Raw genomic sequence first — 24,759 nt, 5'->3', positions numbered from 1 at the left:
AATCAAAAAGCTCAGTGACCGTGAGCAACACAAAATCGCGATTTCAAAATCTCCGTTGAAAAACAAGAGCCAAAAATCGAAAACACAGAAATATCATCAGGAAAAGGATTTAACAAGGGCAAACGTTCTGATTTTAATCTGTGAGCCTTCAAGGTGAGCTTTTAAAGTGACGGTCCACAACCTCAGAGGACTAACAACGCGAGAGCTCAAAAGGACACTGCTGGTAAATAATCAAAATAGTGGCTAAAACAACCCAAAAAAAAGGATAAAAACAAAACAGGGTGAGCAATTAATGTCATGACCAGAATCTGACATAAATGTGGAGTCCCAAAAAGCACTTCCAATAATGCCCACTTGGGGAGGGGGGTGGCAACCATAGACATATATAGATAGACGCTGCATTCACTGTGTTGCCCAGTCGACACGATACGTCAGCGTGTCCGTCATATTGCGAGTGGCAAAAGTGCAATTTAAACTAATACGGGTAGACCTGGAAACCGGGTTTTCTGATGAAAAAACAATAACGTTTAAAACAGTATCGTTTACATACAACAGATTTTGGCGAATCGTTTAAATGCAATTATTCTATATCTATAGAATATATCTATTTATACACAAATAATGGCAATTATTAAATAATAATAATAATAATAATTAGTATTATTATTAAATAATTCCTCCCATATAAGTAACATTTCTCGGGCTGCCTTCTTCAATCTCCGACACATTTCTAGACTTCATTCGGTTCTTACGCAACACAGTACTAAAGTATTGGTTTATGTGAGAGTCACCTCACGTATAGATTACTGTAATGCTATTCTATCTGGCATCCCACAAAAACGTATCCATCGCTTACAACTTCTTCAGAATTCTGCTGCCAGGATAATAACCTGCTGTTGTAAATCCACTGAACATATCACGCCTATTCTCTCTCAGCTTCACTGGCTCCCTGTTCACTACCGATTACACTACTAAATCCCGCTCTTAACATTTAAAGCTCTCCACAGCCTCACTGATCTCCTCCAGACTTGCACTCCTCTGGCTCACTCAGATCCTGTAATTTGAGAGTATTCAGTCTGGCAATATGGTGCAGCCTTAGTCAGTGGCACACAGACACAACTAAAGACATGAGCATGAAATGATGGTTGTCAATTTCAAACCTCGATTGTCCTCCTTGAGAAAACAAATCTAAATAGTTAGTGACTAAATACGTTTAGCTGAAACGTTGTTTGGAGGCTCACTTGGGCACATAAATGCATAGCTTTGCCAGTTTAACCTGGCGTAGCTAAAATAAAGATTATAAAACAGGATTTTCTAATGGCCAAATATAACCAAAACAGTTGTTCAGCCTTACCCATTAAATGTAATCCCCTGGGATCTGGTTTAGAGCGTACAGCGGTTTGTACAATCCCAAGCAGCACATTATCCATGACTTCACACACAGCAGTGCGACTCGCAATATGGCGGCGACGTTGACATACGATTCTGCTGGTCACGAGACGTCTAGTTATTCTATGTCTATGGTGGCAACACTTAAAATGCCTGGCTAGGCACAAAATAAGATATATTTTTAACAAAAATGCTCTGAATAAATCTGTGAAGCTCCAAAGAGCACAAAGGGCATACAAGGCCTATAAAAGGCAATTCCAAGAGCAAACAAAATCAAGACGATCAAAAACAGAGCAAAGGTTAAAAAATCCCGAAAATCACAAAAACTCACCCACTTCAGAGCACATTCATAATGAACCGTCAGAAGAGAAGGGGAGAAGGGCAATTCCTGGCAGTGATTGGCAGGGGGTGCCACCCACAAACCATAACCAAGGCATAGTACAAAATGTAGATAACAAACAAAAAAAATTCACATAAACAAAGGATTCAAAAATGTACAAATAGGACATAAAACACAAATTTGAACCTATAACAGAGCCCTTGAGGCTGATGCTCCCAATCTGAGTGCTAAACCACACAAAAACAGCAAGAAAAAGGAATGAAAACGTAATGTCAGGAGCACAGTTTGGACTCGGCTGTGAAGAAACAAAACAATGGCTCATTCAGCCCAAAATTTTGCAAAACAATAACAGCACACAAGATAATCGAAAACTGACTTCAGAAAATCTGTTCTCCTAAAATGATGGAGAAAATAAAATGCAGACAAATGTAACCAAACGTCCAAATTATAACAAGTTGAAAGAGAAAAAAAAAACCTGTTTAAAAAAATAAAAAGTAGTCAGAGTAGTAAATAAAGTACGCGAGGATTGTGTTTCCTTTGCTATCACGCCACCATCTTTTATAGCTGCACAGTGAGGTGATGATGTCGCACAGCAGTCATGTGACTGGTGGTTTCCATAGCAACTGTGAACAAAAAAGGTGGTGCCCATATACAAGGGGCCCAAAACGGTGATGCAGGATGCTGACTGCCATCATGTTAAAAATACAACGAATAAATAAACAAGGAACAAAAATCACTCCAAGGACACCAAAATCTTGACACTCTTGGAATTGCAGCTCACTTCCAAGTGAAGCCATGTTTCATATTGTTGTTTTTACGGCCCTGGGGTTGGAATACTCACTGAATATGCCATTTGAAACACAGCAGTGAGGGTGAGTGTGTCTGAAAGCAGCATATCGGCCACCCTCTACCGTGTGTATTCAATCCAAGGACGGAGTAGTGTGTCAAAAAAAACTTTGGATGGGAATAAATACAGAAACGTGTGCAAGACAAGCTAAAAATATTAAGACTGTTTAAAAAAAAATGCCTGTACAGGTTCCCAGTTTAATGCTGAGTCATATTCGGTCAGGACTGTGTGGCCATGTCTCACTCTGGGGAGAGCAATCATCAGTGCACCCACTTTAAGAGCTGATCCTGTATTAAGGGGCTGCGGAGAACTCGAGCTCATCCTGAGAGTAGCTGATCTGATCTCTGTTGATCTTAAAACGGTCTCAAGGCTGTCACTTCAAGATGGCAGCTCAAAGAATGTCACGGTTCAGTTGTTGCTGGATCCACATCAAAGATGTCATTCTAGAAGAGTCAGTAACCGCCAACCAATCGCAATGCAAGGCAGCCTCCGACAACGGCATGAAAAAAGCAAACCCTTCGTTTGTGATTCATGAAAACACACGCTACGTCCTCGGAGCATGGTGGGGAAGACAATCTGTTAACATTTAGATAGATAGATAGATATTTACATGGCTAAAGTAAGCGTAACAGAATACAACGTGATCAAAACTGGCTTCATCTGATTCAGGGATGAGGACCACTTCTGTGATTTTTTTAAACTGCACGTGAAATTGTATGCGCTTGTGCATTCAGTCCTTGCTTCGTGATGTCAAAGGCTAACTTTAAAGATGATTGGTTGAAGGTGAATGGCTCCAGAAACCCAGTGGTATCAGACGTACCATCAATGAACAATCAATTTAATTCTGATTTAGTGGACGGAAAGGAAATTGGCTTGGAAAGACAACTTTGATGAAGCTCCAGGCATAAACGAAACCTGAGGAAATCAAATGCGCCTCCTGGGAGCCGCAGGTAAAAGTAAGGAACCGAGAAGTGAAATGCAGGCGGTTGAGTTGACAAGAATGGAGCAATTCTCAAATTGCAAATGAACCTCACATGATGTCTGCAAAAAATGGAGGAAACCACAGTAGGCAAGAACCCTGGGAGAACGTGCGGTGACCAGGCAAAGAGCACTCAAGAATTTAAAGTTCAATTAAAACATACCATCAAGTATAAACTGGAGTACGTCTAGTAATTTATCTTGACATCATTCATTAACTGGTTAATTAACTAAATAATGGCATCATTTGATTATGATCAAGTCAATGTGATAATTAGTTAGCTAATTAACCAATTAATCCATTTGTTGGTGAACTTATTAGTTATTTACTTAAATAATTTGACATTTTAGTCCTCTGACCAGGGGTCATGAAGAGCTCATTATATTTATATTAAATATTACACTGTTATATCAGCACAGATCATGTCATATTGCACATAGTGATGGTTTTGCCATTGCATTAATAACTTAAAATTAATTCATCGATTATTTTGTTATTATATTATTACGATTTCACTTCTTTATTACTTCATTAGTTAATTCGGTACATGCTGACCATCTGTTGAGGGCTCTGTACCAGGATGCCAATGGTGAAGAGCACCAGCGTTATTTGTGCATTACGGTGACGTCATTTTGTGTCACGGTCACTACATGTGACTCTAGTGTTGCTAGGGGGCGTGTTCCCTAGGAGTCGCCCCGAATTGCATCATCCGCGTGACACTATAAAGAACTGCCAGTGGGGACGGTTCACTGTCCAAATTTTGTGGACATTCAAAAGGTTTGCAGCTCGAGTATTTTTTTTTTTTGGTTTTGCAATGTGCACTGACTCGTTTTGAAAAGATCAGGATGCATTTGACTGCGTGTTGTCCTGTATAAACTATGCATGTGACGAATAAAGAATCTTGATTCTATTATTTAGGCTTTGATTAGATTGTCTGTGGTTTGTACCTGTCACCTCCAGGTCCTCCTCCTTTTTAATTTAACAGAACACTTGAATTGCACTACTTATCTACTGTACCTACTTCTCATAGCAGAGCATAATCAAGCATAGAATGGAACCCAAGTTCCTGAATCATTAGTCAGCTTTGATCAACACTATACCACCATGTTGCCCTTAGGCAGGGGTCCTCAATCACGGTCCTGGAGAGCCGCAGTGGCTGCAGGTTTTTGCTCCAACCCAGTTGCTTAATAAAAAGCACTTATTGCTAAAGTAACACTTCTGCTTCACTTTAGTGATTTTGAGCCCTTATTGCTTCATTTTGTCTTAAACAGCCATTTTAATTGCTCCTTATTATCAATAACATGCAAATGACAAGCGAGAGCAGCATTTCTCCATTTAGCTTCTTTACATTTACACCTGTGTGTATTTATCTGCACTATTGGGTTTAATTAAATACTTGGAAGAAAAATGAAGAGAAAAAAGTGAAGGACTGAGAATTACTCGTCCATTTTAGCCTTCAAATCATTTGCATGATAGAAAGGGAAAGAAAATCTAGGATATGAGAATGACCTGACATAGCAGAGTTAATTTAATTTCATAGCTTGTTAGTGCTTTATTGGCAAGAATTGCTTTCTAATTAAGCAACCAGGTCAGAACAAAAACCTGCAGCCACTGCGGCTCTCCAGGACTGGGATTGAGGACCTCTGCCCTTACGGAAAACCATGAAAGAATAATTTGAAAGCAACATGTAAGTAAAAGAAAACATTACAATAATTGCACTATTTACAATTTCATTTCAATGATTAGTTCCACTGCCTCATTGATTCAGCATCCAGGGTTGAAGTTCTGCTCCTGGTCTTTGTCTGTGTGGACTCTGCATGTTCTCCCTGTGTCTGCTTGAAATGTCCTCTCAAAGATTGTAGCATTTTAGGTTAGGTGGTGACTGTACATTAGCTACATGTGTGTGCGCCTTGGTGCCTGTTTAGGGCGGCTGGCTCCTGCATTGTGCATTGTGCTGCTGAGATTGGATGCAGCCCGCCCCAACCCTGAGTGGAATTAGATAGATAGATAGATAAACTTTTTGATTTAACAGGTTTGAAAATGTTGTATTGATATTGGAGGTGGGGCTCGATGGCGAGCGCCTGGTGGCCGGGCCTGCACCCATGGGGCTCGGCGGGCACAGCCCAAGAGGTAACGTGGGTCCTCCTCCCCATGGGCTCACCACCTATGGGAGGGGCCAAGGAGGTTGGGTGCAGTGTGAGTTGGGTGGTGGCGGGCGGGACCTTGGCGGTCTGATCCTCGGCTACAGAAACTGGCTCTTGGGACGTGGAATGTCACCTCTCTGAAGGGGAAGGAGCCTGAGCTAGTGCGCGAGGTCGAGAGGTTCCGGCTAGATATAGTCGGACTCACCTCGACGCACAGCTTGGACTCTGGAACCAATCTCCTTGAGAGGGGCTGGACTCTCTACCACTCTGGAGTTGCCCCCGGTGAGAGGCGCCGAGCAGGTGTGGGCATACTTATTGCCCCGACTGGAGCCTGTGCATTGGGGTTTACCCGGTGGGCGAGAGGGTGGCCTCCCTCCGCCGGGTGGGGAAGGGTCCTGACTGTTGTTTGTGCGTATCGCAACAGCAGTTTGGAGTATCCACCCTTTTTGGAGTCTCTGGAGGGGTTGCTAGAGGGCATACCTTCTGGAGATTCCCTCGTTTTGCTGGGAGACTTCAATGCTCACGTGGGCAATGACAGTGAGACCTGGAAGGGCGTGATTGGGAGGAATGGCCCCCCCGATCTGAACCTGAGCGGTGTTTTGTTATTGGACTTCTGTGCTCGTCACGGATTGTCCATAACGAACACCATGTTCAAGCATAAGGGTGTTCATATGTGCACTTGGCACCAGGACACCCTAGGCCTCAGGTCGATGATCGACTTTGTGGTGGTGTGTGGACTTGCGGCCATATGTCTTGGACACTCGGGTGAAGAGAGGGGCGGAGCTGTCAACTGATCACCACCTGGTGGTGAGTTGGCTTCGATGGTGGGGAAGATGCGGTCAGACCTGGTAGGCCCAAGCGTGTTGTGAGGGTCTGCTGGGACCGGCTGGCAGAGTCCCCTGTCAGAAGTAGCTTCAACTCCCACCTCCGGCAGAACTTCAACCACGTCCCGAGGGAGGTGGGGACATTGAGTCGAATGGGCCATGTTCCGTGCCTCTATTGTTGAGGCGGCTGACGGAGCTGTGGCCGCAAGGTGGTGGTGCCTGTCGTGGCGGCAATCCCGAACCCGTTGGTGGACACGGCGGTGAGGGATGCCGTCAAGCTGAAGAAGGAGTCCTATAGGACTTTTTGTCCTGTGGGTCTCTGGAGGCAGCTGATAGGTACCGGCAGGCCAAGCGGACGCGGCTTCGGTTGTTGCTGAGGCAAAACTTCGGGCATGGGAGGAGTTTGGAGAGGCCATGGAGAGCGACTTTGGACGGCTTCGAGGAGATTCTGGTCCACCGTCCGGCGTCTCAGGAGGGAAGCAGTGCAGTGTCAACACCGTATATAGTGGGGATGGTGCGCTGCTGACCTCGACTTCGGGCGTTAGGGTGGTGGGAGGAGTACTTGAAGACCTCCTCAATCCCACTAACATGCCTTCCAATGAGGAAGCAGAGCCTGGGGACTCTGAGGTGGGCTCTCCCATCTCTGGGACTGAAGTCACCGAGGTGGTCAAAAACTCCTTGGTGGCAGGGCCCGGGGTGGATGAGATCGCCGGAGTTCCTTAAGGCTCTGGATGTTGTAGGACTGTCTTGGTTGACACGTCTCTGCAACATCGCATGGACATCGGGGCCAGTGCCTCTGGATTGGCAGACCGGGGTGGTGGTCCCCTCTTTAAAAGGGGACGGAGGGTGTGTTCCAACTATAGAGGGATCACACTCCTCAGCCTCCCTGGAAAAGTCTATTCGGGGTTCTGGAGAGGAGGGTCCGTCGGATAGTGAACCTCGGATTCAGGAGGAACAGTGTGGTTTTAGTCCTGGTCGCGAACAGTGGACCAGCTCTTCACCCTTAGCAGAGTCCTGGAGGGTGCATGGGAGTTTGCCCGACCGGTCTACATGTGTTTTGTGGACTTGGAAAAGGCATTCGACCGTGTCCCTCGGGAATCCTGTGGGGGTGCTCGGGAGTATGGGGTACGGACCCCTGATAAGAGCTGTTGGTCTCTGTACAACCGGTGTCAGAGCTTGGTCCGCATTGCCGGCAGTAAGTCGAGCCCGTTTCCAGTGAGAGTTGGACTCCGCCAGGGCTGCCCTTTGTCACCGATTCTGTTCATAACTTTTATGGACAGGATTTCTAAGCGCAACCAGGGTGTTGAAGGGGTCGGTTTGGTGGACTCAGGATTGGGTCACTGCTTTTGCAGATGATGTTGTCCTGTTTGCTTCATCAGGCCGTGATCTTCAGCTCTCTCTGGATCGGTTCGCAGCTGAGTGTGAAGCGGCTGGGATGAGAATCAGCACCTCCAAATCCGAGAGCATGGTCCTCAGCCGGAAAAGGGTGGAGTGCCCTCTCAGGGTTGGGGGAGAGATCCTGCCCCAAGTGGAGGAGTTCAAGTATCTCGGGGTCTTGTTCACGAGTGAGGGAAGAATGGAGCGTGAGATCGACAGGCGGATCGGTGCGGCATCCGCAGTGATGCGGGCTCTGCATCGGTCTGTCGTGGTGAAAAAGGAGCTGAGCCGTAAGGCAAAGCTCTCAATTTACCAGTCGATCTACCTTCCTACCCTCACCTATGGTCATGAGCTATGGGTAGTGACCGAAAGAACGAGATCGCGAATACAAGCGGCTGAAATGAGTTTCCTCCGCAGGGTGTCTGGGCTTTACCTTAAAGATAGGGTGAGAAGCTCAGTCATCCGGGAGGGGCTCAGAGTAGAGCCGCTGCTCCTCCGCATCGAGAGGAGTCAGATGAGGTGGCTCGGGCATCTGATCAGGATGCCTCCTGGACGCCTCCCTGGTGAGGTGTTCCGGGCACGTCCAACCGGGAGGAGGCCCCGGGGAAGACCCAGGACACGCTGGAGGGACTATGTCTCCCGGCTGGCCTGGGAGCATGGGATTCTCCCGGAAGAGCTGGAAGAAGTGGCCGGGAGAGGAAGTCTGGGCCTCTCTGCTTAAGCTGCTGCCCCCGCGACCCGACCTCGGATAAGCGGAAGAGAATGGATGGATGGATGGATGGTATTGATATGCGCATTCAGTAACATAAAACTGCCAAAGCTTCAACAGTTCATGCTTAAGGTATAAGCACATATCAATTTAAATATGAAGTAATAAAGAAATAGGCTGCTAAAAGTCTGATATAATTTGTTTCATCTACATACAAAGGTGAAATTAAGAAACATCTGTTTCCCTCACCCAGAACATTCCATAAATTCGACTTACAAACAGCTCACTTGCTGTGGCCATCTTCTCAGGGACTCTCTAAGCCACATGCTTCCCAGCCTCCAGCACTGTAACTGCTGACAACACTACAGGCCACTAGTGACTGACAAGCTGACAGGCCAATCACTGACCTCCCTTGGTAGGAGGCGGACCTTGTGTCCCAATGACTAAGGAAGCCCTGACGCCCGACTGACTCATTGTGAGATCTTGAGTGTGTCACACAACATGTCCCCACTCCAACAGTAAAGGTCAGGTGTAACAGGCGTTCTGTGTATCTGTACTCCTTCAGATCGTGTTTACTATTGAAAGGTGCTAAATGCAGGCGGTTATCATGCAGCACTTTGGTACTGTCTTTCTCAGTTTGGAGTTCTTAGGTGACAACACATACACCTTCTGCTGTTTTATGGTGATGCAAGTGAGGTATTACAGTAAAATGTGCACCGATAATCGACTTCAGCATCTGTGCCTCTAGTGCTGCCCCTCCACATGGATCAGGACCAGAACCATCCTCGGTGGCCACTGATGTTTTAACTAAATGGGAAGATGCATTCCATTGGTAGATTAGACTGGGAAGTTGTACCACGGCAGTTTACTGATTAGTGCTGGTGAGATCTCTTTAGTAATATTTAAAACAATCAAAGCAGAAAGGAGGTGACAGAAGTGAAGAAGAGAAGACAGCTGAAGAGATGAGGTGAGGCTGAAAAAAGTGAAAGAATAAAAGGTGAGCATTCAAATAGACCAAGAAGCACATGAGATGGGAGAGCTCCTCTGACCTCTGATCCTGCAGGCTCCGTCACTCTGTCATACCATGAGCCTCACGCAGTGTCTCTGGTGTGCCACTTGAGTGGCTGGCATCGGAGATAAACTGAAGGGACACTTGCTGTTGGTGGGAGGAGCTAAGAGATGGAACGTGTGGTGCCCAGCCAATCAAAACAACTGTGGTTCCCTTTATATGAGTCACGGGGGGCTCTTGTGACATATTAAGGATAACCATATCTCTAGGAGCCACAGTGTTTCTCCCACTTGTTTTTTTTTATCTGTATTTCTCAAACCTTATATGACTTCACACGCACAGTTCAAACTAAGGGCTACGCTTGTTATTACAGCCTTGAGCTGACGCTTCATTACAATTTTGTTTTTTTTTTATTCCATGTGGGTTTTCACAGGTCTTTTGGACACAATTTTGTATTATTTTGATCATCTGGATCATCAAATAATTGTACAATGAGGGAATTGGCATTTGAGCTCGAGCAAGGTTGTAATAAAACAAATAGTGAACAGACTCTTATGACAACAGTCGTCCCTTGGCCACACTGTTGCTCTGCAGAACACTATTTGTGCAGTACTGTACTGTACATTGGTCACTGCATGGCATGCACAAGGCACAAGGGGGCACTGTCATAACAATCGTGTGCCACTCCATCACATTTTCCTTTCTTCTGTTTTACTATTTGCTATCCATGCAGATGTTTCTACCTGGGCATGCGCTGGAAAATTAAATTACCAGGCACTGAGCAATAGCTTGGGTGGGGACGAGGGGTAGTTATAAGGAGTGGGGGTTATTATTCCATTTTCTTGTAATCAAAGGTCAAGCAGGACTCAGAAAGATGTGGAAAGACTACCGACCAGCCAGCTCTTTCTCCTTACTCCTTCTTTTTTTCTCCATCCTCTTCTGCCTCTTTTCTTCGCGCCGTTTGGCCTCCTCTGCCTCCTGATGTTGCCGACACTTGTGAAAGTTCTCCACAACTACCCCGACGAACATGTTGAGCACGAAGAAGGCCACAATCAGCAAGAATGAGATAAAGTAGAGCAACATCCATGGGTTGTAGTTCAACCTGGGCTGTTAAAAAGACAGACCTGTTACCAAGAGCTGAGAGAAGCCTGCATCATCTTATCAAGGCTTCTTTGTTGGACAATACAGACATGACATGTTCAGACCTGCTTATAGGGTCACAGAGGGGCCGGAACCCATCCTGGCAGCAGAAGGCAGCTTTAGACAGGGTGGCAGTTCTCTGCAGGGCACACAGCCACTCATGCCAGGGCCAGTTTGGAATTGCCTGTCTGTTCCTTTCCTCTTTGTGTCTATCACACTGCGTGTGTGTCTGTCTGTCAGTCAGTCCTGTGTGTTTGTCTGACCCACTTTCTGGGTTTCTGTCTGTGTCTGTCAGATTGCACATCCTTTTGCCCATTATTTGTATATCTGCCTTATTGTCATCCCCTGTGTCTGTCTGTCGGTAAGTCTGCTCATCGTCCTTTGCGTCCGTCTGTGTGTCCGTCTCTCGGCTTGACTGTTTATCGTTCATTTTGTCTGGGACTACTTCATTGTATGTGTCTGCCAGTTATTCTGTATGTCAGACATTATTCTGCTTGATTGCCATTCTGCTCGCTTGTTGTCTGTAGCTCAGGCGGTCAGGCCTTCTCTGTGTCTGTCCATCTTTCCAGGTGTCTGTTAGTCAGTCTGTCTTTTGCTCCCTGCATGCATTTGGTGGTCTTTCCATCTGTCTTTGTCTCCCCCTGTCCATCTTTTCACATGTTGTTGTCTTTCCGACTGTTTCTCTTTAGGCTGCTTTTTATTATTTTATTTTGCTTGCCTGTCGATGAGTCTCTCGGCATGTGAGACATTCTGTGGGTCTGTCTGTCCATCATTTCATGTGTCTGTTAGTCTGTCAGCCTGACTTCTCATTCTCTGTGCCTTTCAGGCATTTTGTCTGTACGTGTGTGAGCAGAAGTTTGTGTATCTGTAAGTCTGTCTTTGGCACAGTCTGTCTATGATACCATGCATCTGTCAGTCTGTCTGCCTGTCATTCAGCCCGTGTGTCTGTTTGATGTTCTGCTTACCCATTGGTCGTTCTCTCAGCCTTTTAGTGCCCATCTGTCTGTCTAACTATCTCTATGTCAGGCTGCCCATCATTCCATTTGTCCCTTCATCTGTCTGTCAATCAGTCTGTCTCCTTCTTAGATGGTCTTTCTCTGAGTCTGTTTGTCACACTGCATGTTTCTCTGTCTGTCTCTGACTCCTCTCCCTTTCTCTCTACTTCACTACTCTGTGCTTCTCTCTTTCTCTTATTGTTCTCTGTCTTTTATGCTGGGTGCCCGCTATCCTGCTTGTTTTTGTTTCATCGGTCTGCCTGTCTCCATTTTGCTCATTTTGACTACCACTTGGCCTCTTTGTTTGTCTGTTCTCTCCTTGTTGCCCTGCTGTCATTTTCCTTAAATCCCTGTTTATTTCATTTGCCCTCAGACCCCTTGCTCAAGGCACAGGCTTCATTTTGGAAGAGCAGAAGAAGAAACCATTTTAATATAAGCCACCATGCACCTAGAATGGATTCCGGGAATCTGGACAGCTTCCTGGGTACAAATTCCCAGCAGGGTTGGGGAGCAGCACATTTGACAAAAGACAACAGAACAACATACCTGCTGGTCGACCCCCACTGCATCCAAGCCGTCGTACATGATGTCCACCCAGCCGTCTTTGGAGGCGAGCACAAAGAGCGACATCAGAGCCTGTTAGAGACAGTCAAGGGAACTTTTGAGTGGGTTCAGTTCGTTCAGTGTATTAAATGAATTTGTTACACTTAATTAATTTAATTTAATTGTTACCTTGCACTTTTCAAGGTACTCAAGGTGCTTGGCAGATAGTGGGGAACCACTTCAATGACCACCAATGTGAAATACCCACCTGGATGATGCAACAGCAGCCATTCTTGTGCCAGTATGATCACCACACATCTGATGTTAGGATAATTAGCCAGTTAGAGGCAGGGGATGATCAGGGGCCAGAATGACAAGGGTGTGATGGGAAATTTAGCCAGAACATCAGAGGACACCAGACTCATTTTGATTGATGCTCAGAGATCTGCTCATTCCCACTTCCTAAGTATAACTAAGTATTCTTGTCTTTCTTGCTCTCGGTTCACCATTTGACACTATTTCCCACACGCTACCTGTCTTCACTGGGTATAACTGCTTTTTCATGATTTCAGTCTCACTTAACTGATAGGTTTTAATTTATTGAACTGAATAAAATCATTTCTCAGAATCCATCTGCTACCCATGGTGTGCCACAGGGATCAGCACTGCGTCCCTCACCTCCTCCCCCTTGGTTCAATTATGGTAGTTTCACTGTTGTGCTGATGACCTCCAGCTTTATACTTCTGCAAAATCCACCTCAGGTTCTCTTTGGTTAGTTGCCTCCATGATATTAAAGTTTGGATGACGCATCATCTGCTCGAGCTTAATAGTGCCAAGTCTGAAACTCTCCTTTCAAAATGTATAAATGCTAACATCTTTATTCCTTCACGCCCTCAAGTCAAGAGCATTAGTGTTGTACGTGACAACATTCTATCTAAAGAAGGCACAACAAAGCCTTGACCACCTCAGATGACTCAGGGATTTCAGTCTCCCCTCCTAAATACTAAAGAACTTCTATAAATCCACCATCAGAAGTACTTTGTCAGGAAGTATGACTTCATGGTTTGGGAACGGCATGCACCAGGACCACAAGGCTGTGAAGAGAGTGGTGTGGTCAGCTGAATGCATCACAGGGTGTGCACTTCTAGGACGTCTACACCAAGCGATGATGGACCAGGACAATGAATATTAACAGTGACACCAGCCGTGCCAACAACAGCCTCTCCTCTGTGCTGTGGTCAGGTAAACACTATGGCTGCCTGAAGTCCAGTGCTGAGACACTGAGGTGGAGCTTCTGTCCCCAGTCCATCTACATCTTAAATAATGGAAGAGTCTGAAGCTACATGATGGCCTACTCTCATGCATTAAGTTATTTATCAACTATTTATAATTCTGTTAAAGAGTTTTGATATTTATAAAGTTATGTATTACTGTTATTGTCCCTTTACATTCTTCTTAAAGGCACAGCCATTGGAGTTGAGCAACCGTACTGCATGTAAAATTTGTATGTGACAAATGCCATGCATGAACGCCAGAGGAGCACCTTCTGAGTTCGTCTATGTAGGTGGCACTGTCACTAACCATGTCGCCTCCCTTTCTCTCCACAGCTCTAAGCACACGCCCTGTGAGGGCAACTGACTCCACCCCTTCCAGTCAAGAGCCCTATAAAGCCATGGCTCCCTGGGAGAGGGGCATCTATTGTTGGACTGAGCTGACTGCAAGACAGAACTCCATCCAGTTCAAGAAGACCTGCTCAAAGAACGGCTCTAGTTTGCCCACCATGGCTTTTGCTCTTGGACCCTACTATTGAAATTGTGCCATCACATGCTGTGTTTGTTTAGTTATCAGGTAATTGAACTTTTCATAATTTTGGGCTGTGTTATTTCCATACTCGACGACACAAATAAAATTTGATTTGATTTCCAGTCTCACATCAATTACCGCCTTTGTAACATTTCAAGACTTTGTTCCTCGCCATCCTACTCTGCAGCTGAGACATTGATTCATGTATTCATCACATCAAGGTTAGAATATTGGGATGATTTATTGCTTTGTACCCTGGCTAAACTTGTAAACAGATGCCCATCCTGATGCCAACCTCCTTTAGCTGCCTTTTCTGGCATTCAAGAGGGCTGGTGACCTTATTTGAATTGCAGGACACATGCATGGTATTTCACCTTTGTCTACTGTTTAAAAATCATGAAAATGAGAAATGCCAATAGTAACTAAGGGCAGAGCATGGCACTATATGGGCAGGAGATTTTTTTCTCAAAAGAAGATTTGTCTTTGTAAATCTGGAAATAAACATGCTGATCTATAATCCTTGAGAAGGCTGTATTTGTTATATTTCCTCCGGGGGCTGCATTACAAACATGGATGCTATTACTTAATTTCTCTTTAATGGCATCTCTTGCAAATTGCAAACAACAATGTCCTGTGCACAAAAAATACAGGATGGTGTCATCAAAGAAATGTAAATGAATACAAAAAGGCCCGGCAAGTATTGCACAGGCACCTGGGCAGCCTCATATAATGCAGGGCGCTGCCCCGTCTGTTTGTTGCACCATAGTGTGCTCTCAGTTGGGACACCGAAACAGATTCTCAGCCTCTCGGGAATTTCAAGAAACTTCGCTAACAGGTTGTGCCCTTTCTTGCACCACTGACCTGGCCTAGGTTGTCAAAGTTGTACTTGTGGCGGACCCACTTGTAATGCGCCTGGAGGCAGTCCGACTTGTTGGTTATGTTGCTGGTGTCCTCTCCAAAGCACACAAAGAACTTGCCTTTGAAAAGCTGTCAGAAACAAAGAAAGAAAGATAGAAACAAAGAAAGGTATGATTTGACCCATGACTTACATGACCAACCCTGCCAGGGCTGCTCCAGTCTCATCAGGCCCCAATTGAGCTTTAAAAACTAGTCGACCAGCACAGAATGCTAAACCAAAAAAGCCAGCGGGCAAACTGTGAGCCTCCTCTCGTACAACTCCCAGAACATTTAGGACAAGTAGAAAGTGTCCCCATCTACCTGAACTCCGAGGATGCCAAAGATGATAAAGAAGGCACAGCAAATGACAACTATGTTGCCAATGGGCTTCAAGGAGGATATGAGGGTCTCCACCACCAGCTTCAGGCCTGGTGCTCGACTGATCACCCTACAGAAAGAAGAAAGAGGAATAAAACAAGAGGATGGTAAGGAAGGGTTCTTCTGGGTTTTAATAAGAAAATAACTATTTCTGAATTCATAGCTTAGATTCAAATGTTATTAACTGTGCACCCACACAACAGTCCATTGATTTTCAGGGCTGCTTTTCACCAGTACAGGGCCATGGAAACCATGGACTCATTTCAGCAGAACCAGCCACGAGGCGCAATCCAATCTTGAAAGATATGCCAATCCACTGGAGGTGGTGCCAGGCGAGGCTCATATAGAGCCTTAGGCATGTGGGGTTCCCCTCCATGTTTACAGCAGGTGCCCCTTGATTTGACTAAACAGTGCCAATTGGTGTCCAAAGCATGGAAAGAGGTGGAGGAGTGGGTTTGGAGTGCATGTTGGGGAGTGTGCCCCTTAACTTTCAGAAACGGTGCCACTTGGTTAACGGCACCCTAGGCAGCCACCTATGTCACCTGAAGGATGGACCGGCTTTGACTGGGGGGCACACTTGCTTACATACGGCAAATTTACCTTCTGTGTATGTCTGCAGAATGTGGGAGGAAAGTGTGTTTTCCGTTGGCATTGTAAACACCCTGCCTCTATGGCACCCAAATACGCAATCAGTACTTCAGAAATCTCTTGTTAATAAGGTAGGAGAGAATAAATACAAATAGAAATGACACTGATTGTGACACAGTGGTCATCCCTGATACCTTGTGTATCTAGCATTCTGGATCCAAATGCTGCACCTGGTTGCTCTTGTGTGAGGTTTACCTGTTCTCCCCTTGACATTGTGGGCTTTTCTCTGGCAATCCCACAGCTGTCTTTGCTTGTAAAATGGACATACTGTATTTAGTACATTTTTAAGCTTTTCCTCCATGCCCCTTACCTTAAATTGTAAAGCTCCAGAGCAGACAAGACATTTTTTAAATTCATAGAAGGCAAAGATAACTTTAGAGCACAACTTTGCATGGAAAATGCACATACACCATTTTTATGAAGAAATAACTTTGACTTGAAAAATACCAAACTTATCCTTTAAGTAGACAAATCACACAACATCTTTTAAACGCATGAAGTTTTTCTTTAAACTTGACAGACCATGCCACCTCTCTCTTTAAGTGTGGCCATCTTGAGTAGTAGGTTATCTACAGGTTTGCTGATCTCTTCTGCACTTGTCAAGCTAACTGCATAGTTTTTCATCTCTGGATCATCGTCAGTCTTTTTTGGTCCCTCATGAAGACCATTAGGCCTTGTGTCCAGATTTTACTTTTGGTGAAGCTTTCTACGCTTGGCTCAGTCCTCCTGGTGCCCGAGCTGCTGGATTTAGGGCAGATGTGACGCTTTCCCATTGTGAAGGTCGTGAATGATCTCTTATCACTGTGGTTCTGTTAGTGACATAAGTTGTGAATCGAGTGTTTTCATTTGAAATGTATTTTATTGCTGTGGTGCTGTTGGACCAAAATGCAGATTCTTGAAGGGGTATTTGAAGTTCACTTTTTGGCATTTTATCCATTTTAATGGCCATAATGGCTCTAGTCTTGGAACTGCGACCTGCTTCATTGGTGCCATTTTTGTTTTTTCCAATGAATAACACTTCTTTGTTATACAAAAGAAGATATGTGATAGTGTTGTATCCATCTTCACTGGCACCCAGCACATTGACCAAACACTGCCACCTACTGACTAGGAGAATAGCCATGTGCTGATTGAACAAACCCCTACAGGTACAAATGCATTTCGGTAACTGTTAGTGTGCACACTTTGTGTTGCGGTCTGCTCGCTAGCTTAACACAGTACGTATAATGTCGATGTCAAATTTATTTATAGAGCACATTTAAAATAACATAGGAATGCTGTGGTCAAAGTGCTTTACAATGACAGAATAAAAGAGAAACATACAATTAACATGAATAACATAAATAGAAATAAAATAAATGAACATAAATAAAATAAATAATAACTAGAAGTCAGATTACATAATCACAATTAGGAAACCATCATTATTACTGAAGGTCACGGAATGCAAGTGAATAGCAATGAGTCTTTAATCTCGTTTTGAATTGTCGACGACTCCTTTATGTGACGAGGTAAAGAGTTCCACAGGCGAGGAGCAGCAGCACAAGTCCTGTCTGTCCCACTTAGTTTTACACTTGGTACGAGGGACAACAGGAGACAACTGACCAGAAGATCTAAGCACTCTGGATGGCTGGTGTAAAACACACAATTCAGATAAATAGGCAGGAGCAAGGCCATGTAAAGATTAAAAAACAAGCAACAAGATTTTAAAATCAATTCGAAAACTGACAGGCAGCCAGTGTAAAGAAGCTAGTACTGTATTGGAGAAACAGAATCAGACTTTCTTGCCCCAACCGGAAAGCGAGTGGCAGCATTCTGGACCAACTGAAACCTGCGTATCAGGGGTTTGCTAATCCCAGAATACAGCCAGTTGCAGTAATCAAGGCGAGAAACGATAAAAGCACGAGTAGTTTTCTCAAGATCCCTAGAAGATGAAAAAGGCTTGATCTTACCTAATAGACGAAGCTGGAAAAGCAACTCTTGACTACAGAATTAACTTGTTTCTCAAAAGAGAGGTTACTGTCAAAGATAACACCAAGACTGAAGACTTGTGGTTTGCAAAAGATTGAGAAAGAGCCGAGAAGTCCAAGACCGATTTGGGCTTTAGCTGATGGACCCTCTATAAGCACCTCCGTTTTATTTTGATTCAGATCAAGAAAATTATTAGGCATCCAGGATCTTAGTTCAGAAAGACAGTTGTGGAGTTGATTTATTGCAGAGTTGCAGACGGGAATATAAACCTGAGTATCATCAGCATAGCAGTGAAGAGAAATGTTAAATATCCTAAAAATAGCTCTAATAGGGTGAAGGTATTTAGAGAATAAAATAGGACCCAAAATGGATCCCTGAGGAAAATAAATAGGGCTTAATGGTTTAGTACTAAATATCACTGGCAGAATTCTTGTCAGTTTTGCAGCGTTTATCTGGGGGTTTATAAAGCAGCATGTGATAAACTGGAGGGAGCGCGTGGATACTGACTAGCTGTAACACACTTTGTGGCAGGGCAGTGCTTACAACTGGCCAGCAGAGGGTAGCATAGCCTCGTTTAGAAATGGCTCTCCATGGCAGGCTGCATAGGCGTCTGTGTTGTGTCAACAGAGCATGAAATGTAAAGTTTTTAAAGAGCTGAACAAATCTCTGACACCTTCTGTTATGTCGACTCCAACACTCTGAAGACGACTGTCTCTGCCTGCCATCTACAGAACGGCATGCCATGGTTCTCTTTGCCAGCAATTTCCCGCTTACAGGGGAGACTGCTGAGCGTTTCAGCACTCGGTATGAATCAATGCAAAAACTAACAGTCCTATTATCTGCAGGCTTCTTGAGGGTACTCTCCATAAAATAATCTACTTGCCTTTTCACCTATCTAAAAAAACAAAACAGAATAAGCCAAGCATACAATTATCCTTCACTGAGAAAAAAGTGGAATGATGAGGGGGCTGCATTAGAAGCACGGATGCTATTGCTTAATTTCTCTTTAAAGATGTCCCTTGCACATACAGGATGGTGTCATTAAAGAAATGCAAATGAAAACAAAAAGGCCAGGCAAGAGTGGGGAGGGCTTGCCTTTAGGACCCTTCGATAGCACTTTGGAGACACAACTGGCATCATGCAGGGTCGATTTCCACAGAACTTTGTAAGGAATGAAGCTCAACTTAATCACAAAGAAGGCAGGACAGGTAGAAGTAACCCATATGTCAGCTAGCAGGGGTTTCTACGGGACAGACGCAGGACCTCAGACTGTCCTGATAAACAGGAGAGAAATGCAGTGGATTCAGAAAGTCTTCACACCTCATCACTTCTTCCACATTTTGTTGTACTGCAGCCTTGTGCTAAAATCATCTCAATTCATTGTTTCCCCACATCAAGCAACACTCAGCACCTCAGAATGACAAAGCGGAAACAGGATATTAGACATTTTTTGCAAATTTATTAGGCTCCAGGCAGCGATTCCAGCCTGGAGTCTTCTTGGGTTTGACGTGACAAGCTTCACACACCTGGATTTGGGGATTTTCTGCCATTGTCATTCTCTGCAGATCCTCTCAGGCTCTGTCAGGTTGGATTGAGGCTGCCGGTGGGTAGCTGTTGTCAGGTCTCTCCAGAAATGTTCAATTGGTTTCAGGTCCGGGCTCAGGCTGGGCCACTCAAGGAACTTCTCAGAGTTGTCCCGTGTTGTCTTTTCTTTGTGCTTAGGGTCATTGTCCCATGGACGGTCAACCATTGGCCCAGTCTAAGGTTCAGGGCGCTCTGGAGAAGGTTTTCATTAAGAATACCTCTGTACTTTGCTGCGTTCAGCTTTCCCTCAAACTCTTCTTGCCTCCCAGCCCCTAACCCTACAGCACGATGCTACTACCACCACCATGCTTCACCATTGGATGTTTTATTGATTTCTCTGTCTTTGGCTTTTGAGTATTTCAACATTTCGTCACTTTGAGTATTTAGCTTTTTAATCTTTTTGAGTATTTTTGGCCTTTAGCCCTTTTTGGAATTACAAGACCTTTTGAATTTTGAGGACTGTTGATACTTTTGTGGTGTTTCAGCCAGGGTTCCAACTTCATGTTTTAGTTCTGTTTTGTTCAGTTTTAATTCCTTTATATACATTAAAGTTACTTTTGTTGAATATTTGCATTATTCTTTGTTTTTGATTGTGTTTGTGTATGTAAGCTGCCTGGGTTATGTTCCATGTGTTTTGTGGGTGGGGCCCAAGAGGTGGGGCCACCTGCCAATCACAGCCTGGTATAAACCTGGAGGATCTCCCACAATACCTGGCTGGGCTGTTTGGTGAGTTCTGTGGTTTTATTGTGCCTTTTGTATTTTTTTTGGCTTTCTGCTCTGTTTTTTGACTTTGCCTTGAGATTCTGCTGTTGGAGTTTATTTGTTTGAATTACCTTGTGTTTTAGTCAACCTGATTTTGCCATTTTGCTCTTCAGAGCTCGACAATATGACAGAGTATTACCTGTGAAGAATAAGACCCCTTTTATTTGTATGAAGTTTTTGTGTTTGGCGGTTTATCTAGCTGGGATTTGGTGGTATATTCCCCTCTAGTGGGCATTAATGGAAGCGCCTTTGCCATTTTTTGGATTTTATGAGTTTCAGAACGCATAGTCATAACAGCTCTTCATTCCCTGTTGATTATTTGTGAATCACTTGGCCTGGATCGTGGATCATTTTGGTATTTCTTGGCTTTACCGTTTTCTCAGTCAATAAACCAATTATATTAAGATAATTTGTGCTTTCTCCTTGTTTTCAATTTCCACCAGTACAATGAGCAAAGTCAGAGGCAGTGGGAGAAAGTGAAGCAAGTGTGTAAGGGAAGGAGTGTAACAACTGGAGTGAGCAAAGAAAGGAACCCTGTACTATGAGTGTGGCAAAGTGGAACAGGCGTCCCAAGGGGTCTTTGGGCTTCACCACGCATATGGCTGGACCCAGGAGGACTCTGGGCTTATAATTTAAAACAACTAATAAAACTATTCAGAAGCAAGGACTGCATAATCATAGTAAAGTGTTTTATTCCCACAAACAACTGTTCATACATTTCACCAGATATTACTGAACATTAAGACATTATTTGGAAGATCTGAGCCCACTGTGTGACTTTGCCGAGATCTCTGCTGAAACTCAAGAGGAGATTCTTGTAAGAATAGTGGGGTATTTTTTTCCAAGAAGAAAAACCCGAGAAGCCTTTGTACTTTTGTGTTCTGCCTATGTCACTCCCTACTCTTTATTAAAAAATAAAATCTTTGTATTTATTCCTGTGGCCTTCGTGGTGCTCATTTAGATTTGGAGAATAGCACAACAGCACACCCTACAATTCATAAGTATTCAGACCCCTTTACTATCTGCACACTTCATTGTGTGGTAGATTTAATGTGAAATGGATCATTTGGCCAATTTTGAGCATTAATCAATACTCAAGAACCCACAATGGTAAAGTGAAAACATGTGTTCAAGAAGGCTTGCAAATTTATCAAAAATCTAAACCTAAAATCTCTCATATACTCCTAGAAGTATGCCTCTTGTTGACTTTAATTCTTCTTGAGATTTTGTCCAGAGCTTGACTGGAGTTCACCTGTAGCCAACTGAACTGATTTAGAAGGCTCACATGTACCTCTGTATAGAGGGGTCCACAAATCAAACTGCATGTCAGGACAAAAACCAAGTCATGAAGTCCAAGGGCCTCTCTGTAGGCCTCTGCAATCCAGTTGTGGTGAGGCAAAGACCAGAGCAAGGGGGAAAACATTTCCTAAGCTTTGAGTGTTACCGGGAGCACAAAGGTGAAGACCACCAGGGCTCTTCCTAGAGTTGGTCGCCTGGTCAAACTGTTTAACAAGGCAAGAAGGACTTTGGTCAGGGAGGCAACCAAGGAAACAATGGCCCCTCTAACAGAGCTACAGATGTCTTTTGCTGAGATGGAAGAATGTGTTGGAAGGACGACCATCTCACAGCACTCCATCAATCAGGTGGGTATAGAAAAGCGGCTAACTACTCCTGGGAGCTTTCTAACAGGATTTAAAGGAATCTGAGAGCACAACAAAAAAGATTCTCTGGTGTAATGAGCCAGAAATGTAACTCTTTGGGCTGAACGTCAAGCACTACATCTGGTGAAGACCAGGCACAGCTCATCACGTGTCTAACACCATCCCTGCAAAGTGGCAAGGTGGTGGCAGCAAAACGTGATAGAAATGGGGGGCACTGGTCAGAACTGAGAGGATGGTGAATGCAGCCAAATACAAAGAGCTCCTTGAAGAACACCTGGTCCAGACTGCACACCACCTCAGACTGGGGTGATGGCTCACCAATGACCCAAAGCATACAGGCAAGACAACGCTGGGGTGGCTTTGTGACAAATCTCTCTCTGAGTGTCCTTCAGTGGCCCAGCCAAAGCCCAGATATCCACCCCACAGAGTCTCGAAGATGGCAGGTTACAGACACTTCCCGTCCAATTTAACGCAGCTTGAGAGGGTCTGCCAGGAAGAGTGAGATAAACTGCTGCCCAAATCCAGGTGTGCAAAGTTTGTGCAGACTTCGCCAAAAAGACAAGAAGCTGGAATTGCCACAAAAGGGGCTTCTACAAAGTACTGAATTAAGGGTCTGAAAACTCCTATGAAGGAGAGATTTCAGTTCTTGATGTTTAATACATTTGCAAACGTTTCTGAAAACGTCATTATTGGCTAAAGAGTGTAGAATGCTGGACACAAATATGTCAAAAGTATCCAGATAAACTAAATTTACAACACACCACAGCGAAGGGGCCGGTGTACTTGCTGAATCCAATGTAATTTACTCTTGTGGCCCTGAGAATCATCACCGGCAACCACAAAAACAAATCAACATTTCACTTGGAGGTTTTTAACCTCAGAAGTCCCAAAGGCCTCTTGTCGAGGCCGAAGCCAACCTTCCTGAGATACCCAACTCTTTTACCAGACATGGCCCCTGAAGGAGCACATGGACTTGGCGAACATTAACTGAAGAGTCTGCCGTGTGCAACCTCACAATTGAAGCGATGAATGAAGACGCATCTCTCAGAGGCAGCACAGATTGCTCCTTCCCTCTGGACATCTTAAATTTTGATTAATTATCTACAAAAAGTAAACAAAGCAGGGCACAGCAGAATTTTAAAATTGACTTGATTAACCTCCATTAAATGTAAGTTAAATTAGTGAGTGGGTGTCGCCAAAGGCTTTCGCTGTTCATGACGAGGCAACGCATGAAAAACTGACAGCTTCCTTAATTGAGTATTGACAGAAGAGCCACTTGGAGTTGGCATTTAATGACAGGAGCCCCCTTTTTTCTTCGGGAGCGTCTGGATGTTCACATTTTGATAAACTTGCTCCACTGGGCAAAATGAGAATTGGGGTCTGCCTGTGAATTTCCAGAAGGTGTGCTCTGCTAACTTTCAAGTGTTAAAAATATGTGCAATTTATTACCAAGGGTTATTCTGTATCTCATGTGAATAACAATAAAAATAATATAACAAAGACTATTGATGATGATGATGATGATATTAATATCATAATTAATATGCTGCACTGTAGTTTACGGTCGATTCAGAAAGTCTTCAGACCCTTTCACTTTTTGACATTTTGTGATGATGCAGCCTTGTGCTAAATTCATTTAAATTCATTTTTTCTGTCATCAAGAAACCACTGAGTACCCCAGAATGACAAAGTGAAAACAGGAATTTTGAAATAGTTGCAAATTTATTGAAATTAAAAAACTGAAATATCCCAGTGACACAAGTATTCAAGACGGTTTACTCCATTTTAAATGAAGCCCCTTTGGCAGCAATTCCAAGAAGACATTTCAAGTCCTCTTGGTCTGATGTGACAAACTTCACACACCAGGATTTGGGGATTTTCTGCCATTCTTCTCCACAGATCCTCTCCAGATCTGTCAGACTGGATGGCGACCATCGGTGGAGAGCTACTGTCAGGGCTCAGTTGGGTTCGTGCCTGGGCTCTGACCGGGCCCTCAAGGACACTCTCATGGTCGTCACTAAGAAATTCCTGTGTTGTCTTTGCTTTATACTTAGGGTCAGTGTTCTGTGTGGAGGCCCGGTTTTAGGTCCAGAGCACTCTGAAGCAGGTCTTTATTAAGGTTATCTCTATACTTTGCTCCGTTCAGCTTTCTCTCAACCCATTCTAGTCTCCCAGTCCCTTATGCTGTATAACAACCTCACAGCATGATGCTGCTACCGTCATGTTTCACCATCGCAGTGGTATTGCTCAGGTGATGAGCAGTGCATGGTTTCCTTCAGACATGACACTCATCACACCAGAGGACCTTGTTTAACACAGTTTGAGAGTCCTTTAGTTGCCTTTTTGCAAATTCCAAACAGGCTTCCATGTGTCTTTTACTGAGGACTGGCCACTCTATCATAAAGACCAGATTGGTGAAGGATTGTAGTGATGGTTGTCTTTCTTGAAGGTTCTCTCATCTCCACACAGGTGCTCTAGAGCTCAGCTAGACTGACCATCTGGCTCTTGTTCACCTCTCTGGCCCTTTCCCCACAGTTACTCAGTTTGGTAGCTGACCATTTCAAGGACTCTAGGAAGAGTCATGGGTAGAAAATTGAAAAATTATATAATATCATAAAATTATATCAGCTGTGCCCTTGAGAGCCTACAATGCTGCAACGCTGAGGGAATTTTCTGTGGCCTTTCCCAGATCTGGGATGGGATGCACCTGAGCCACAGCAAAAGGTCTGAATACTTTTATCATTGGGATATTTCAAATT

General features: G+C 44.3%; 1 protein-coding gene across 1 annotated transcript in view; it reads right to left on the bottom strand.

Annotated features, from left to right (window-relative positions):
• The window catches only part of cacna1g (calcium channel, voltage-dependent, T type, alpha 1G subunit), a 435,684-nt gene that overhangs the window by 59,116 nt on the left and 351,809 nt on the right, over positions 1–24,759 (bottom strand). The window contains exons 21-24 of the mRNA XM_039739383.1: positions 15,318–15,444; positions 14,961–15,086; positions 12,300–12,389; positions 10,512–10,725 (exon numbers count right to left, since the gene is read on the bottom strand). Of these exons, the coding sequence (XP_039595317.1) occupies positions 10,512–10,725; positions 12,300–12,389; positions 14,961–15,086; positions 15,318–15,444 (557 nt within the window). The remainder of the gene's footprint in view (positions 1–10,511; positions 10,726–12,299; positions 12,390–14,960; positions 15,087–15,317; positions 15,445–24,759) is intronic.

Source organism: Polypterus senegalus, chromosome 17 (assembly GCF_016835505.1).
Source record: "Polypterus senegalus isolate Bchr_013 chromosome 17, ASM1683550v1, whole genome shotgun sequence".
Taxonomy (NCBI): domain Eukaryota; kingdom Metazoa; phylum Chordata; class Cladistia; order Polypteriformes; family Polypteridae; genus Polypterus; species Polypterus senegalus.
This window is presented reverse-complemented; position numbering and strand designations above follow the sequence as displayed.